Consider the following 17,486-nt stretch of genomic DNA (forward strand, 5'->3'; position numbering starts at 1 on the left):
CAAAAAATGTATGTGATTTTTAGGGCAGTCAAAGTTAACATGTTAAGTAAAGATATTAATAAAATATTTAACGTGGCTTTAACATAATGCAAAGTTGAATACTGCTTCATGCCACTTTCTAAATGCTGAACAGACAGACATCATAGGATTAATAGCTATTATTTTATTCTATTGATAACCCTTTTTTAACAGTAAGACATAATTTTGTTTTTGTTAAAAATAAGAATTTAAATCTCTTTTCTTTGTATTGTATATACGTTCAAGAATAGTTTGTGTCATCTTTCTGTGGAGTTTCTCCTCACCATTCTCACCTTAGGGAGTTTGAATGGTATACTATGCTCTGCAAATTTGCTTTCGAATAATATTTATAGCGAAAAAATTTGCTAAAATTGTTTCAGTTGAACTGAATGTGTTTTTTTAGCTTGTTAGGTTAACATAACAAAAAATGGCATCAAAAAGTTTGAAAACTCCTGTTTTTTTAGAGCGCCAGCCCTAAAACAGGCTAAAATAGAATCTTCTATGACATCCAACTATCAAAACCTTTAAATCTAAATGCAACCTTTTTATTTAAAAATGTAGAATTACATATAAGTGAACAGCAGAAAAAGTGTAAGCATTTTTGAGCATTTTTAAAGCGTTCTTACACTCTTGGCAGGACTATTGGTCACTTTTCCAGTTTGCATTAACAGAAGGACTAAAATGTTCATAAATCCGATGGCAATAGTCTTCCACTAATCTCATGTAGCCTGACCTTTTCTATTAACATAAGGTTGAGTCCATATTGCAGCTTATTGCAGCCAAGGCACCCACTTAGACAGGAAGACACCCTTATTTTTTTTTTTAACAGTTTATAAATAGCAGAAAATGTGGAGACATTCTGACTAAAAAAAAAAATCTGGATTTTTGTCAGTCTAAAAGTAATAATACAGACCATTTTTCCTGTTATCCCAACATGATTCCTGGACCAGCTGGATGTGAGAAAGCTAAGGTCTGTAGCGAGACTCACTGTGCTGTGTACAATCATTTCTAATAATTAAAAGTGAAAAAGACAATTCATTTAAAAATATAGAAGGCCTTCAGACCACATTTTCCCCCAGAAGTTTTTAGGCTGTCAAAACTACATTTGGCAAGACACTTTTATCCAAAGCCATATTCATTGCGTTAAAGGTAAACGTTTTATTTGTTCATGCATTTCATGGGCATCAATCTCGTGACCTTGGCATTGCTTAGCACCATGCTCTACTGCAGTGGTTCTCCTGCAGAGTTTAGCTCCAACTCTAATCAAAAACACAGCTGAACAAGCTAATCAAGATCTTCAGGATTGCTAGGAAGTTACAGACAGGTGAGTTTGATCAAGGTTGGAGCTAAACTCTGCAGCAAAGTGGATCTTAGGCCAGAGTTGAGAACCTTTGCTTTACTGCTTGGGGTACAGGAAATAAATATGGTTTCTTGACTTAATGTTGACCTTTATAATTTATGAAGCACTGAAGAGAGTGTGGACACCCTTTTTTTTAACAGTTTATAAATAGCAGAAAATGTGGAGACATTCTGACTAAAAAAAATCTGTCAGTCTAAATCAAATAATACTAAAAGTAATAATACAGACCATTTTTCCTGTTATCCCAACATGAGTCTGATTCTTTCTGTCACCTATGACCAGTGTTGGGAAGGTTACTTTGGAAATGTAATAGGTTACAGATTACAAGTTACCCTATTTAAAATGTAATGAATGCTAACAGATGGATGACAGATCTGACAGAGTAGAGGAGATCAGTTATCCATACAACTGTAACACATCACCACATCATACCATGGTAGGACATTGCTAGTTAAATGTTCTCATGTTTTACCATAGTATATTTTAACTATAGCTTTTCATGATTATATGATTGTAAGGATGATGAATCTGAGACTGAAGTGGAGAACTGGGACCAACACAGCACAAATGACACAGCAACAGATTTTTGCATGGTAGAATACTTCACCACTATTCCCTGGATTAACATATAATAATTAAGGTACAATGGGAGTTTTTTTCATCTTCACAGTTAAAAGATTTACGTGTGTGTGTGTGTCTAGGATGGAGAATCTGATAATGAGCATTGCAAACCACAAAACTGGCATATGACTCCACCACAAGACCCTACAGTAAGATTGCACACAATATCATTTGCAGTATATGTAATTAATTTGGAGTGATACAATTTTTATGCCATCTTCCAATTTTTTCCTCTTTTGCATTTCTAGGACAATACAAGTGAAAGTGAAATGTGTGACAATGTAGAACATGTGCCAAATTTGTTTTTGGTAAGATTTATAGTAACTGGTAACTGGGTTGAAACTGTGAATTTTAAAAATAGTATTGCTTTGATTTACTATAATATAGTTTAGTATCCAGTATCCAATTTTGATGTAAGTATGATTTGTTATGCCTGAATGAGTGTAAGATTAAAATATACATGTTTACAAGATCATTTGAACAGGTTCTGTTTTATTTTCCACAATTCTTACAGATGGATGCTGCAGCAGGTGATGCCGCACAAGATTGCAGTGGAGAGAACCCAACATCAGCGAAAAAGAAGATCTACCCCAGCGCTAAGATTAGTAATGAAGTATCCCTATTGTCAATTTTATGTTATGCTCTGAGGCACAACACAACAAAATCTTCCCTTAGTGACTTACTGGACCTGATTAATCTACATTGTCCAGAAGGAAACAATGGAGTACCTAGTAGTCTATATAAATTCTTCAAAACATTTGATTGCAACTCTTTTGAAATGATGTACATCTGCCCTAAATGTCAGCATTACTTCGGTAATGAGATCCCAGATTGTTGTGCCTCATGTGGCTCTGAACCTGGGGATATGAACTCACTTGTTAAATCAGGTAACATTTTTATGAAAGTATCAATTAGAAAACAGCTGGAAGAAAAGATGTTAGATTCAACATTTGCAGCATCGTTAGATTACAAATGGACCAGGGGCAAAAGCCATCCAGACAGTGTCCAAGATATATTTGATGGTGCCATGTATAAATCTGTAGATCCCCTGAATGATCCAGAGCAGTTGAACCTTTCACTTACTTGGAGTGCTGATGGTATACCCATCTTTAAATCATCTCCCTTTCACATTTGGCCAATCCAAATCATAATCAATGAACTTCCCCCGGATATGAGAAGCAAGCATGCGCTGCTGGCTGGTTTGTGGTTTGGTGCTTCTAAGCCCAAAATGAATTATTTTCTGCAGCCCTTTGTTGATGAGTGCATTCAGCTAGAGGAAGAAGGTCTAACAGTAATGCACAGAGGACAAAGCTTGAATGTCCGTGTTTTCAATCTTGTATGTGTGTGTGACTCAGTTGCTCGCTGCACTCTCCAAAACATAAAACAATTTAATGGGGAACACGGATGTAACTGGTGTTACAAGAAGGGTGAAATTGTTGCCAAAGGAAATGGTTTCACTAGAGTATACAGTCCAGAAAGTGGAGATTCAAGCACACGCACCCACAACCAGCATTTCAATGATGTAAGAACAGCAGTTACAACAGGCACATGTGCTCGTGGAGTTAAAGGTCCATCGCCTTTAATGCTATTAACGTTTTTTAAGATCATACTGGGATTTGGTTTCGACTACATGCATGGGATTTTACTCGGTGTATGTCGGCAACTGACAACACTATGGTTTGATTCAAAGTATCATGGAGAGAGCTGGTATATTGGAAGAGAAGCCATGGCCATTGATAAACGGCTACTTGAAATCAAGCCACCAGTCAATATTACAAGACCTATAAAGATGGGCAAGTTCTGGAAGGCCTCAGAATACAGGAATTTTCTGTTGTTTTATTGTCTTCCATGCCTGAGTGGCATTTTACCACGCCACTTCCTTGAACACTTACTGCTACTTGTACAAGGAACTTTCTGTCTATTGAAAGATAGCATTTCTCCACATGACATAGATGTAGCTGAATTTCTGTTCAAAAACTTTGTGAGCCGTTTTGAGAGATTATATGGCAAATGTCATGTCAGTTTCAATGTGCACATTCTAGAGCATGCTGCACAGTCTGTAATAATATTCACAGACACTAGTCCATATCGCGTTTTGATTCAAGTGTACTGACCTACTTTTGATTTATTCGTCCAAAATGTGGCATATTCCGTCCGCGTTAGGCTATAGGAATTCCGTTTTTATTGTTATTGGATTCTACAAACCAGTCTGTGTTTTCCGCATCGCGGAAATTATGTCTCAGAGTAATCAGTGTAATTTGGGAAAGAAATCAATTAAATCTGTATGTGGATGTGTGTAAATATTCAAATGTAATCCCCTTTGTAATCGTTAACATTTTCATAAGTAATTGTAATTTAATTACACATTTTTTCTTAGTAACTGTAACTGATTACAGTTACATTTATTTTGTAATTAAATTACGTAACGCCGTTACATGTAACTAGTTACTCCCCAACACTGCCTATGACTCTGACTCAAAGCGGTCATGGGTTCTCCTCACTAGTTTCTTAATGAAGTCATGAGGGCTGATTATCATTTTTTTTTGCTGTATGCGTCTCTAATTGCTAATTTGTTCAGATGACATATTTAAATGTCAGTCAGGCAGCACAGATCAGTGAAAGTCTAATTATGCAGACTTAGTTAACATGCTGTAATTAGAGAAGTGAATGGACAAATTAAGAGGAAATTTAATTGGTTTCTCTTAATGGAACCATCTCTCTGGCATTATCTGCATTATTTCAGCACCATAAAGCTACCGCACTATAATCAGTTGAATCTTTTAAATGAAAGTTGTCATCGAAAACAACGATTACATTAAAATAGGAAGACAACTTGCCTGACGATGTGAAATCTATAAGTGATTGTGATGGATATTAAAGCTAAACGGAACTCAATCTACAACATTGTATATTTACAACCATTATAGGTTATAGGTCAAACACTTCTTTTTCAAATAATAAGCAAGAAGAACATGATGCAAAATTATAGATTAAGTACATTACTGTGATAAATTGTAATGCATGCTATATATATGCAACATTTAGCCCTCTGTGGTTATAATGAATAAAACAAATTATTCAGTGTCTAGACAATGTTTTTCACATATTTTTTTCTTAAAGATGTGTTATGCCATGACATGTTTTATTCATAACTTTTCTGATGCTTCTGATGTTTCAAGCTTTTCTGCCTCTCCAAGGAAAGATGAACCATAAATGTTAAAAACTGTGATGAATACATTCAAATAAATCTGCCTGTCATGTCACAATTAGTAGATTTACAGCTGATGAAGCGTGTGTTCATATAAATTGGTTTAGCAACACAAACCACCTCAGAGTAGTTTTAGGAGAACCTAACATATATTGAAAAGTCAGACATTTTAAAAGCGTCAGCTTCAGACTCTAATCTGTAGAGCCCACATGAACACTGCCGCTCTGTAGAAGTGGTGGAAGTACAGTACTTAGAAATGCATAATGCCCCTAATATTGATGTGTTTTAGTCATTTCATTTTTGTTTGTCATGTTAATTCCACCCACTGACTGGCACATGAGTTGATTATGTGATACTCATAGTGCTGGCATCTGTAGATGAAGGTTACGGTGTGATCAGATCTCTGCTCTCTGCCGTGATGCTTACAGTAAGAGCTGAGCTCAAGTGACACACTCACATCTATTCCAGGAAATTCCGTTGGTAAAGTCAGAGGGTGTCTCAGGACAAGATAGTGTGCTGGCAAAAATATCTGATGCCGTTCATGTCATGACCAGTCACATGTTACACAAAATGTAAAGGAAACTTAATTAATCGCATTATGTGATTTATAGACCATGTACTCAATTTTCTTCATACATGTTTAACCTAATGCTTCATTTCTGAATATATAAGCATTACCAGTTCTTATGGTTAGTGTTTGGCGCCTTCTTTTTTTGTGTTTTAGGGTTAGACCCGATCCCGGATTCTTCTGTTCATCTTAGAGTTGTTGTCATAGTAACAGATCTGTGAGCTCCAGAGGTTTGTTTAATGTAAACAGGATTAGATTGTGGATTTATAAGCAGAGTTGATACTGTCTGAGCCAGATGCTGTATCAATCTAATGAACAATCTGTTAAACCAAGGACAGTAATACGTAATTTAGACAAATTATGTCCTATACAGGATTTACAAGTACTTGAAATGTCAAAATACAGAGTTTGTGTAATAATCAGTGTGATCGACTGAAATTTAGCATGATTTTATTGGTGTTTTATCGACCACATACTGTAAGAATGCAAGTTTTAAAAAGCTTTAATATATGCTATCGTGCAACCCAGGGTCATAGTTAAAACTAAAATCATAAAAATGGAAATAAAAAATGGAAATAAAAAAAAAAGTTTACTGAAATAAAATAAAATATAGTAAAAGTCAAACTTATTTGATTGCAGCTATATACAGTATATATATATATATATATACATATATACAGACAGTCAGGCCCATGTATATTTGGACACTGACACAATTTTTTGAATTTCGGCTCTGTATGCCACCAGAACAGAATTCAAAATAAAACAATCAAGATGAAACTGAAGTGCAGACTTTAAGATTTAATTTAAGGGGTTGAACAAAAATATAAAATGCTTAGGAATTACAACCATTTTTATACACAGTCCCCCCATTTTTAGGGGCTCAAATGTAATTGGAAAAATAAATATAATCATAAATAAAATGTTCATTTCTAATATTTTGTTGAGAATCCTTTGCAGGCAATGACTGCCTTAAGTCCGGGACTCATGGACATCACCAAAGACTGGGTTTCCTCCTTTGTGCTGCTTTGCCAGGCCTTTGCTGCAGCTGACTTCAGTTGTTGTTTGTTTGTGGGTCTTTCTGCCTTTAGTTTTGTCTTCAGCAAGTGAAATACTCAATCGGGTTGAAATCAGGAGACTGACTTGGCCGTTGCAGAATATTCCACTTTTTTTACCTTCAAAAACTCCTGGGTTGCTTTTGCTGTATGTTTTGGGTCATAGTCCATTTGTACTATGAAGCACCGCCAATCAACTTTTCTCCATTTGACTGAATCTGGGCAGACAACATTTCATCCCTACACTTCAGCTTCTGTCTTCTGTCACGTCATCACTAAACACCAGTAACCCAGTGCCACATATTAAAGAGCTGTAATTCCTTAACCTTTCACCTTTCCTCCAATTTTGATGGGAGTATCCTCAAATTAAAGCTTTTAGATATGCATGCATCTTTTATGTATTAAAACAGAGACCACAGGACCATTTGAAATGAACTAGTGAAAGTGGAAAACTTCTCAAACATCTAAAAATATACTCTCGTCACAATGCTTTTTAACTTCCTTCATAAGCACATGCGTCAAGAAGAAAACGATTTACAGTCAGTTATAAGTAAATGCACTGGACTGCCCTTTCTGCATCACATTAACTTCCACATCACATTCACCCTGTCCTGAAAGCTGATTGGCTTTCATTCATTCGGCTTGTGTCTTTCTGGATGCATATGCTACAGCCGCAACTCCTGATAGGACAGCAGGGCAGAGCAGCGCGTGAGCACAGCGTAACGCTCCAATGACGTTGTGACTTGTGTTTAGAGGGGGCGGTGGCGGATGCCTGGGAGGGTGGATGGGGGCAGGGGCAGGGTGGAGTAAACCCTTCAACTGGGATAAAAATGATCAGCTGGAGGGGAGAGTACCATGAAATGAAAAACACATTAGTATGGATGCTCATTTTAGAACTTTTGCTGTAAAGGGGGAATTCTAATATTAACACACAGTCAGAGTTTAGCTTAGAATTTATTTTATACAAGCAACCGAACCAAGCTATTCATGGAAGTAAACACAATACACTTTATTTTTAGCGATAGACACCAGATGCCATGTTAAATGATGTTAGCAACAAAATATTTTATGATAAGGAGATACATGAGGAAATCTACAAACAATACAGACCCATAGAAGCACTGTTACAGACTACCAATAAAGGCAGTTCAGAGGCTCATATTTGCATTTGAATAGCTGGAGGGATTTGTGTTAATTTAAGCTATGTGGGGGTGAGGCCTGTGAGGGGCTAAGGGGGATATTACACAGTCCCAAACCTTAACATCATTCATACAGCTCACACTTAATCAAAACACATTCTTTGGTCTCTGAAAATAATCAAAAACGATATTTAATTTAAGAACAGCCACAGTAGGCTATTTGATTTACACATCATTTATTGCTAGAATAATATATACAAAGATGTTCATAAACATTTCATGGCAGTCAGTACCTTGCCAAAATGTCAGATTTTTCAACTGTAAAACTGTTCTTCTTTTTATGCATATAGTATTTAGCAAACAAAATAAAGAGGTTTCCAAATAATTCAATGCCTTCTTCTCTTCATAAAGTAAAACAACACACTTGATTTACAGCCCATCAGTGTATCTTAATCAACACATTTTTGTGAACATTTGAAACTAGTTCTGCTGTTTTGTATAGATGTGTGGGAGCGCGCATGACTCCATAACTGAGGATGCGCGTTCACGTGACAGAGGAAGGGAGAGTTCTTCTTTTCACTGCTCCATCCGGGAACTTTCCGAATTAGCATTGACAACCAAAGCGCAACTTTTTCCCCAGGCAAAGTGAAATCAAGCCGCGCACTCGGACAAAATATAGTTCCACATTTTCAACTCAAAGTCTTAAAAATAAAGCCGTGCGTATCGGATGGGTCGGATAGGCTTTTGTCGTGTGGATGTTGGAGTGGATCTTTGTGACTGCTGAAATCTTTAGCCCGCCTTTTGAGCACTTTTGTTTATACTGGCGTAAAGTGGGTGATGAGTCTTACGGCCAGTAAAGAAGCGAGAACTTGCTGTGCAGCCCGAGTAGTTCTTGCGATTGTTATTGTTGCTTTAAAAAATATTTGTATTACGCCACAAATAACGCGGATCGCGTCGAAAGTGGGGGAAAAGTGCGTCTGAAGTCGGAATATGGAGCTACAAGGCCTTCAACAAGCATTGAAAGTAGAAGTCCAATGTCATCAGGTAAATAAAAATGGCATTTTGTTGAAGCTTTCCCGGGACTTATTATGTGAATACACGCTGGAAGACAGAAATCCGCCGTGTGCGAGCGTTTTAATTTGGTTGGAATTCGTATCCTTTTTGAGTGATACAACGGTAACATTCTTTCGCCTTTATGACGCCATAATCACTTTGAGCGCAGATTGTCAAAACGCTCTTTGATGCACTTTAACGCGTGCGGCGTGTTTTTTTGCGATTTGCACTAATAATGCGGCGGTTTTGTGTATGCGATCGGGACGAGACTTGAATATTTATGAGGTTCAAACGGACTCACTGCTCGACGCTTTGTTCCTCCCTCATATCCTAACTTGAAACACTTTAAACCAAACGTCTTTTCGTTGTTTTATTTCGTTTAGAAACTAGTTGCACAGATGAAGCAGGACCCACAGGTAATTTTATTTGAAGCGTTGAAGAATGGGGCATTTTTACATTGGGTGAGAAACTTTGTCGGCATCAATAGTTCTTACGTTCGTTCGTTACGCTTTGTCCTTTACGTGACTTTGTCAAATAACACAAACGGTTTTGTCAAGTTTTGAAAATATCTGGCTTGTTCTTTTGGGCCGGAATCGTATTGATCCTATGTGTATCATTTTATGACTTTGAGTTTAAGAAACAAATAGTTTAAAGGCAAAGCAGAATAACATCTCTAAGTGAAAAACAAGTAAGAATTTAAGCATGTTTCCAGCATTTCGATGTAATTAGTGATGAAATTTCGTGTCATGCGTGCATTAAACGTGTTAGAATTTCTTAGAAACATATTTGCCCCCACCAAGTGGATTAAAACTACTAGAAAATCAGTTCAATCTGCTTTATTTACACACGAAAATTGTATTGGTACTGTAGTAAATTGTTTAACACGTCCATTTTAGTTGGTCGACATGTTTATTGGGAGTTTGTTTAGGAAGTTGCTTACTTCCTCGGACAGGTTGCATTAAAACATCGTTGTTTAGCGTGTACTTAACCTCAGTGTACTTATTCGATACTTTATCGACAGTCTTTATCGAGGGGTTATTTTTCTTGGTCACATGACGACGTGGTCGAATTTGATTCGATCCCTGCAGTTCACTTTCACTTTTTTATAATCGTGACTTAAAGGAAGGTCATCTATAGCGTTCCTGTAGCAATTATTTAAAGGTTTATAGGTAATTCGTCTCTTTGGCCTTCTTTTGATGCGTTTGTTAGAGAACCTCTCAGTCTTTTAGAATTGGAATGAATCCCTCAGAACGACAGAATTTTGAGTTCGTTCGATAGACGTTCTGTTCGTAACGCAACGTTCAGCACCTCGGACAGCGGCGCACGCGTTCATTTCAACGTGTTTGACATGTCAAATGTTGCGGCTGTGTGTGTTTGTGTTAAATGTTTGTTGTGAGGCTTTTTGGTGTACCTCAGTTTGATAGTGGAAGCTTCCATTTTGTGCTGAAGGGGTGTTGGTTTCTTCCTAACATGGAGCAAAAGTCTGCAGAGTTTCTGGCTGGGGGGAGGGCTCATTCATGGCCATTCTAAAGAGGGGGAAGGGAGGAGAAAACACTAGTCAGCATCACACAAGACACTACACACAAGCCTTTGTAGGCCTTATAATACTCATTATGAGCTTCTTGTAATTAATAGTGGCTATCACGTTTAGAATGCTTAATAATATTTACTTATTCCTTCTTAAGAGTAAAATAATGCATTAAATACTACAGGAAAGGCTTTAAAATACATGAATACATTAAAATACACAACACATATGTTATGTTACCTAATATAAATGATGTCTATTTCATTTATAACTGTAGATCGTGTAATTAAATCAAAGGATATACAGTTTTACAAGGCATGATGATGTCTCAATAATGCATTAATAACACCCATACAATGCATTCAGTGCTCTAAGACTAAGACATTTCAAAGTGTATTATTAATACACAGCTGATTGTTTACCTTTTAAAAAAAATTAAACACAGGCTTTCATAACCCAAACAAAAGTTGTGTCTTTGCAGTACAATTTGTACATTTTCATTTAACAGATTTTTCCTGCTTACATTAAGAAGTGAATTATGTAGGCTATTATTAATGTGTGGAAAGTGTGCAGTGTTTTAATAGAAAATCCAGACTGTTGCAAACCTAACCACAACATTTTTATGCAAATGTTGAGTGAATTCATGTAATCGGAATTATGTCATTAAGCTTATTCAGGTTATGTATTAGGTGAACATCTAGTCTAACTAGAAATATGTTGAACTATAACTGAAAATAATATTGGACATTTTTTTGGCGTCTGGGCCTGTACTGACCCATCCTCTTTATATTTCACTCGAACTTTCATTTGAAGGAGGCTTGAAATGCAGATGAACAGGGGAAGCAAACCCTCCAGCATTTATTAGCTGAGAACATCATAATTGTGTGAAGCCTTTGTAAGTATCTTGTGTTCCCCGCAGGGCAAACGTCTTTCATCCATTTATAAATATCTATCTTAGCTTGTGAGTTTTTAATACATATTGCGTGAGAGGGTTTTGTATTGTTGTCTTCTTGCTAGTTGTTGCATCACTGATCCAGAAACGCTCATAAACTTGGTGTAAGTCTTGAGCTTTGATTTGCTCGCTTCTACTCAATTTTTGGTCTCTCTCAGGGCTTACAAATCCTTCCTAAAATGATCCCCTCTGTGTGAGTTCATGTGTGTCCCTCATGCACAGTGTAAAATGAATTGTATTGTTTTTGCCTCTGTTTTTGCTCCTGTCCTGCAGAGATGGCCCGGTTTTCGTTAGCTTGCAGGAAAGGCTACATTTGCATTGTCTGTTTATTCAGATGCTGTTACCCACATTTCCATGTGATAAATGAATAGTTCACCCAAAAGCTCATTTTATAGAGAGCGAAGAAAGTACAGGTTTACAGGTTGTATAAGTTTATTGCATTAGCACAAATGCAAGTGACTTGTATCTCTTTGCCTGAAAGCAATTCAGCGTTCTGTCTAAAGTGATTTGTGTAGCTCTGGACTGACAGCAGCTTTAATATGTAAAAGCATCTGATTGTAATTGTGAAAAACTGTATTATATGTGACCCTGGATCACAAAACCAGTCATAAGTAGCATGGGTATATTTGTAGCAATAGCTTTACATACAATGTATACAAAATACATTGTATGGGTCAAAATTATCGTTATTTCTCTTATGCGAATAATCATTAGGATATTAAGTAAAGATAATATTCCATTAAGATATTTAGTAAATTTCCTACCGTAAATATATCAAAAAATTTATTCAAATTGACGCTTATGACTGGTTTTGTGGTCCAGGGTCATATACATATTATACACTTGTAAGTAAATCTGTAAAACCTGACAGATGTGGTCAATGTTGACTGTCATTATATGGAAAAGAGGTTCAAGAAGAATCTTTAAAAGTTCTTTTGTGTTTTTGATGCATATTTTTTGTACAGAAAATTCTGATTTGGAGAGACTAGGCCTGATGTTAGAACATGTTTTTTTAGCATCATGAAACGGCTCTTTGTGGTACATATGGGAAATCTATGAAACTGTTCTTCAAATGCTTTCACTCAGTGTTTTTTTCAACATCTTATTGGAGCAGAATATCACAGTTACAACATGCTTCCTCATTTAAAGTGCATGCAATCCATTATATTGGCAAGACTGATATTTTGCAAAGTTCATCCAGATTTGATTTGGCACACTGGTCGTATCTAATGGTAACACATATTATTGAGAGCAGTAGTGTGAACCATTCAAGTTCAGGCATGATGGTGTTACCTACACAGACTCAGGCCCAGACTCAAGCTCAGTGTGTGAGGATATAAGACCTGAAGGAAACATCCAAAAGCACATGATGGATGACCAGCAGAAGCTTTATTTTAATGAATCTAATTGGTTTGTACCATTTTTGATCTGTGCTCGTGTCTCATAGCAACACTGTCTGCGGTAAATCATTCATGCGGTTATTTCTGTTGATGTATTTCACTCTATTATTGTGAAACGCTTCTATAGCCATTCATTCACAATCTCATAAGACATTAAGTTGTGTAAGTGATTCGTGCCTTGCTTTTTAAAGGGTTGTGAAGCATTAGAGGTTTTCAGACCAAAGTGATCAAGATGTCATCTCCATTGTCTTAATATTCTACTCAAGATAGCAGTGCTTTACAAAGATGTGATCTGTGTCCAGTTGGAAATATCTCCAGATTCTATGAATTGAATTTAACTGTATGTCTTTAGATTTGTGTCTCAGTAAAGACACAACATGTAAAACAGCACACATGGTCTTGACTCTATGGTAAACGAAACTATATTTTTGTAGCATATTTAATTAAATTTGTTTTCTATTTAAATGTCATTCCAAAAAAAGCATGCATGTATATTCTCATAAAACTATACATCAGTGGCGTTCTGTCCATATAAGCTGCGAATGCTCCGCATACCCAGGCCATTTGAGAGAATAAGTTCACGGGATAATTCATATAAACATGATTATAAGTTGATCCCTTGTCATTTGAAATGTAACTTAAAGCTTAAAGAGTTAGGAATAAGTACGTACAATGATTTATTTGCCAAACGGCAGTAATTTTCTTTAAATCTACCAGTTGTGGTTGCTTCCGGGCGAGAGGATTCTCCGCAGCTTTCTCGCCTCCGCTCTGTTGCTATGACTCGTCAGGATTGTGGCGCATTCTCAGTGTTTTGCTGGTCTGTGGCTGATTTAATGCATGAGGTAAGCTGTTCGCGAAGTGCTCGCCCAAGCGGAAAAATGTGCTGATCCTGTCAGATTTCGATTGCCGAAAATGACATTGTGTTTGATGCAAAACCAACTGGACTATATCAAAAGAAAAAAAACACTGTAACTGTATATTTTTGTTTTCTCAAGCAAAGCTAATTTTAAAAGTCCACTGAAAACATACCTTCTTACATTTTTGGTCATAGACAACGTATGTTGAAGATATACATTATTGTGTCAACGTTATTGCCTAAGCAGTAAATTAAAAAAAAATGTTTATAAAAACGTGGGCTATATAAAACTTTAATAACAAACATCATATTGTTCCCTTTGTTTTGCGTATGCTCGTGTCGCTTACAGTTAAAGTACTTCTCTGATTTTATTATTGTTTGCAAGGTTGCAACATTACTTTGCAATATTTTAAATATTTTTGGGTATTTTGCATGGTCTGTTATTAGTGTCACCCGGGTGGGAGTTTTAACTCCTATTCACTGGGAATAAAAAAATAATTTAGCTGATACAGAGAGACATATTGACCGGGGGAATCCCCCCATCTCCCCACCCTCTGATTACGTATCATAACGTAACTAAGTGCAACTAACTAACTAAGGCAGTTTTTACTTGGAAAACCAGCTATATTTTTCTTGCATTTGAATAATGGATAAACTTGAAATGATAGAAGAAGGATTGGAGAAGAATTTAATTTACAAATAAGGTAGGAAATGTGCATACTTTTAAATCGACACCTGCCACAGTGTTTCTTAGCTATTTGTCATCTGTGATCCCTTTTGAGTGTCCTAAAAGCCGATAGGGGGGTCTTATCACTCAGCATACCTGGTTAAAAAAGTCACCGCTCGCCACTGCTATACATGACATATGAACAGCCAGTATTTAATTATACTGCAAGTCCTGTAAAATGTAAATGTCACAATTTTTCATTTAGAAGTTGTTTTAATCTTGTTTGACTTTCTTCCGAAGAATAAAAAGGAGATATTTAGTAAAACATCCAAGCAATTTTTCCCCCCCAAAACTTGTGTACTACATTCCGAATCTTCAAAATTGTCCTAGTGAATTGTCCTTATTTTTTTTGTAGGAGGAACAGACTCAAGTAGCCTAGTTATTTAAAAATAATGTTCTTTACTATAGTGGCTCTCGAATTTCAATAAGCACAGAAAAAGCTTTTTTTTTTTTTGGCTTTAGACAAAAGCTAGACACAAGCTTCAGTGGAGGGGGATGTCATCAGTGAATGAGGAATTTATTTCAGTCTGTTCCTCACACTGAGCTTTCACACAACTTTAGAAGACTTGGGATGTAGTGCACAAGTCATATGGACCATTTCTATAAAGCTTTTATGGTGCTTTTTTTGTCCTTTTCAGAGCTTGACAGATGTGGTCACTCAGAACTGTAAAAAATTTCTCCAGAGTGCATGAGGTTCGTTCTGTCATTGAAATGCATCTGAGCTTGATGTCTGAGTCAACACTTTGGCTTTCTGTGCTGTGAGACTGTAATGAGCTAATAAGGTAACGAGATTAGATCACGTTAGATGACCAATAGGATTACTTGATTTGAAGTCAACACTTTCAACGATGACTGTATGGCTCTGTTCCAAAACCTACTTATGGTGCCATTTGTTTGTAGCATGTTTGAGTCATTGTTACTCTGGCGTATGATTGGTCAAAAGCTATTCTTTCTTTCGATCAGTAATTTATTGTTACACAGATTCTGGCCATCAGTAGCAGAAATCGAGTAAGGCATGAATGTGATTTGCCTTTTTATGACATGATGTGTACTACAGGTTCTACTCTCCAGATATTTGTACCTATAACCTCACAGCTACCAACCCAGATTTGCAGGTTATGGCCCCAAAATGTTATCTGTTTTAGGCTAGGAAAAGAAATAGGCCTAATTTTAAGATTTATATTTGAATTGCAATCCAATCCATTTGGACTACACAGTTTTAACATTAACTAAATAAAGTTAATGTGATGCATATTTAGCAGTCATACCTAAATGAAACGGGTAAGAAATAGGTAAGATTTCTGCACACCAAAATAATTAACTATCTACAACTCTTAGATGTTAATTAAATAACCATTTAAAAAATGCATTTAATGAAATTGCTTAGAATCAGAATAATTAATAAATAATAAACAAATAAATCTGGTCATTGTGAAAAATTCAGTTTATTCGATTAAAGATTATGAACAAGGTTGAACAAGCAATATTCAGTTAGTTACAGCTTAGCCACAAATTGGATTTATTGATGATAAATATATAAACCTGGTTATTGTGTATTTGAAACACACATGCAGATATGCATCATATGAAGTTTATTTGGTTATGCTAAACTGTAATCTAAATGGATGGAAATTTTATTTGAGATTCAAATACATAAATCTTAAGTTAGGCCTAAATATTCTTTATATACCATTTTGGAAAGCTAGAAATAATCAGTGTGGATGCTGGACACAGATCGATGTCAGTATGGTTGCTCGTGTGCTTTGAAGTTGTGTTTTTTTTAGTGCAGAACAGTATACAGTTCAGGAGGGGGCGTGTCTTGTCAGATGTCCCACCCTCTTCTGCCTTCTAATCTGCATGCTTTTCTAGGCCGTCAGTAGTGGATGCATTATTGAAGTGCCCTTAAAATACATAAAGACTGTTTAATGATTGACAAGATAAGGTTGTGTCTTTACGCTCATGTGATGCTGCCTCTAGTGTTATTGGGGCGGCAGCGTTAGTAGGTCACCAAAGGCTGATACGGTTTCCACATGTGTGCAAGTGTTTACTACTGCCCACGGACTCTCTTTAAAATAAAACAACTGCCTCTGCTGCAATCTATGAGCTTATTTCCTTCTGAAGTGCTGATTCATTTTTGGAGTCAAACCATGAAAAACGGATTTTATTGATCTTAATGAAATAAAACTGAACACATAGGCTACTGTAACGTGCAGTGCTCAAAATATCCTTTCTAGTCCAAAAAAGAGCCTTTATGAAACAAAATTGTACATATGACTCATGCTTACGACTAAATTGGTTTGTACTGAAAATTTTCTGGTCTTTCAGTTTGGTATGTATACGTAATTTTGTGACCTTTGTTGTTTTGTAATGCATGTTGTTAATTGTAACATTTAATATTATAGTAATGTGCAAGTAATAGGGTTCAAATAGTTCACAGCATTAGCTGAGATTATTTATTCTTAAAAATGTTTTAATTATGATTGAATTTAGGACAGCTGATATAAGCCCTATATATATATATATATATATATTAGTGTTGTCACGGTACCAAAATTTCAGTATTCGGTACCGATACCAGTGAAAATCAACGGTTCTCGGTACCAATTTCGGTACCAAAGCAAAACACAAAAACATGCTAATTGAACAACATTTTTTATTAATAACGTTAAACAAAAATTAAATGTACAAAACCAATGCCATTCTTTATACTTATTTAAAATGGTTTCTTCAAGTTTTTCCACAAGTAATAAAAGTATGAAAAAAGTAAACAAGTTTCACCCAAAAGTTTAGTCATAGTTCTGCTGCCACTGAAAAACATCTGTAAACTGTTGTCTGTTTTAGGGTTTGCTGGTGTGTTTCAGGATCTTCCTCCGTCTGCAGCTGTAAAAGGAAAATATAATATACTTAAGTAAAGCAATGGGCTGAGTCTGACCAAATGCAACATAAGATCAATGACACCAGCTAAAATATAACTTTTCAGGAAATAACAAACCTCAGCTTT

At 36.1% G+C, this 17,486-nt stretch overlaps 1 protein-coding gene across 3 annotated transcripts in view; it reads left to right on the top strand.

Moving 5' to 3' along the window:
- The window catches only part of LOC107687568 (PHD finger protein 21B-like), a 66,786-nt gene that overhangs the window by 1,117 nt on the left and 48,183 nt on the right, over positions 1-17,486 (top strand). Inside the window, exon 1 of one of the 3 annotated variants that reach the window (XM_016484953.1) lies at positions 8,681-9,013. The exons of 1 other annotated variant lie outside the window; for it this stretch is intronic. In XM_016484953.1, coding sequence (XP_016340439.1) covers positions 8,960-9,013 — 54 coding nt within the window. In that variant the 5' untranslated portion in view covers positions 8,681-8,959. Of the gene's footprint in view, positions 1-8,680; positions 9,014-9,387; positions 9,439-17,486 lie in introns of those variants that run through there. One more of the 3 variants, XM_016484954.1, reaches the window with a different exon arrangement.

This window comes from Sinocyclocheilus anshuiensis, unplaced genomic scaffold (genome assembly GCF_001515605.1).
Source record: "Sinocyclocheilus anshuiensis isolate Anshui unplaced genomic scaffold, SAMN03320099.WGS_v1.1 scaffold233, whole genome shotgun sequence".
NCBI classification, from domain to species: Eukaryota; Metazoa; Chordata; class Actinopteri; order Cypriniformes; family Cyprinidae; genus Sinocyclocheilus; species Sinocyclocheilus anshuiensis.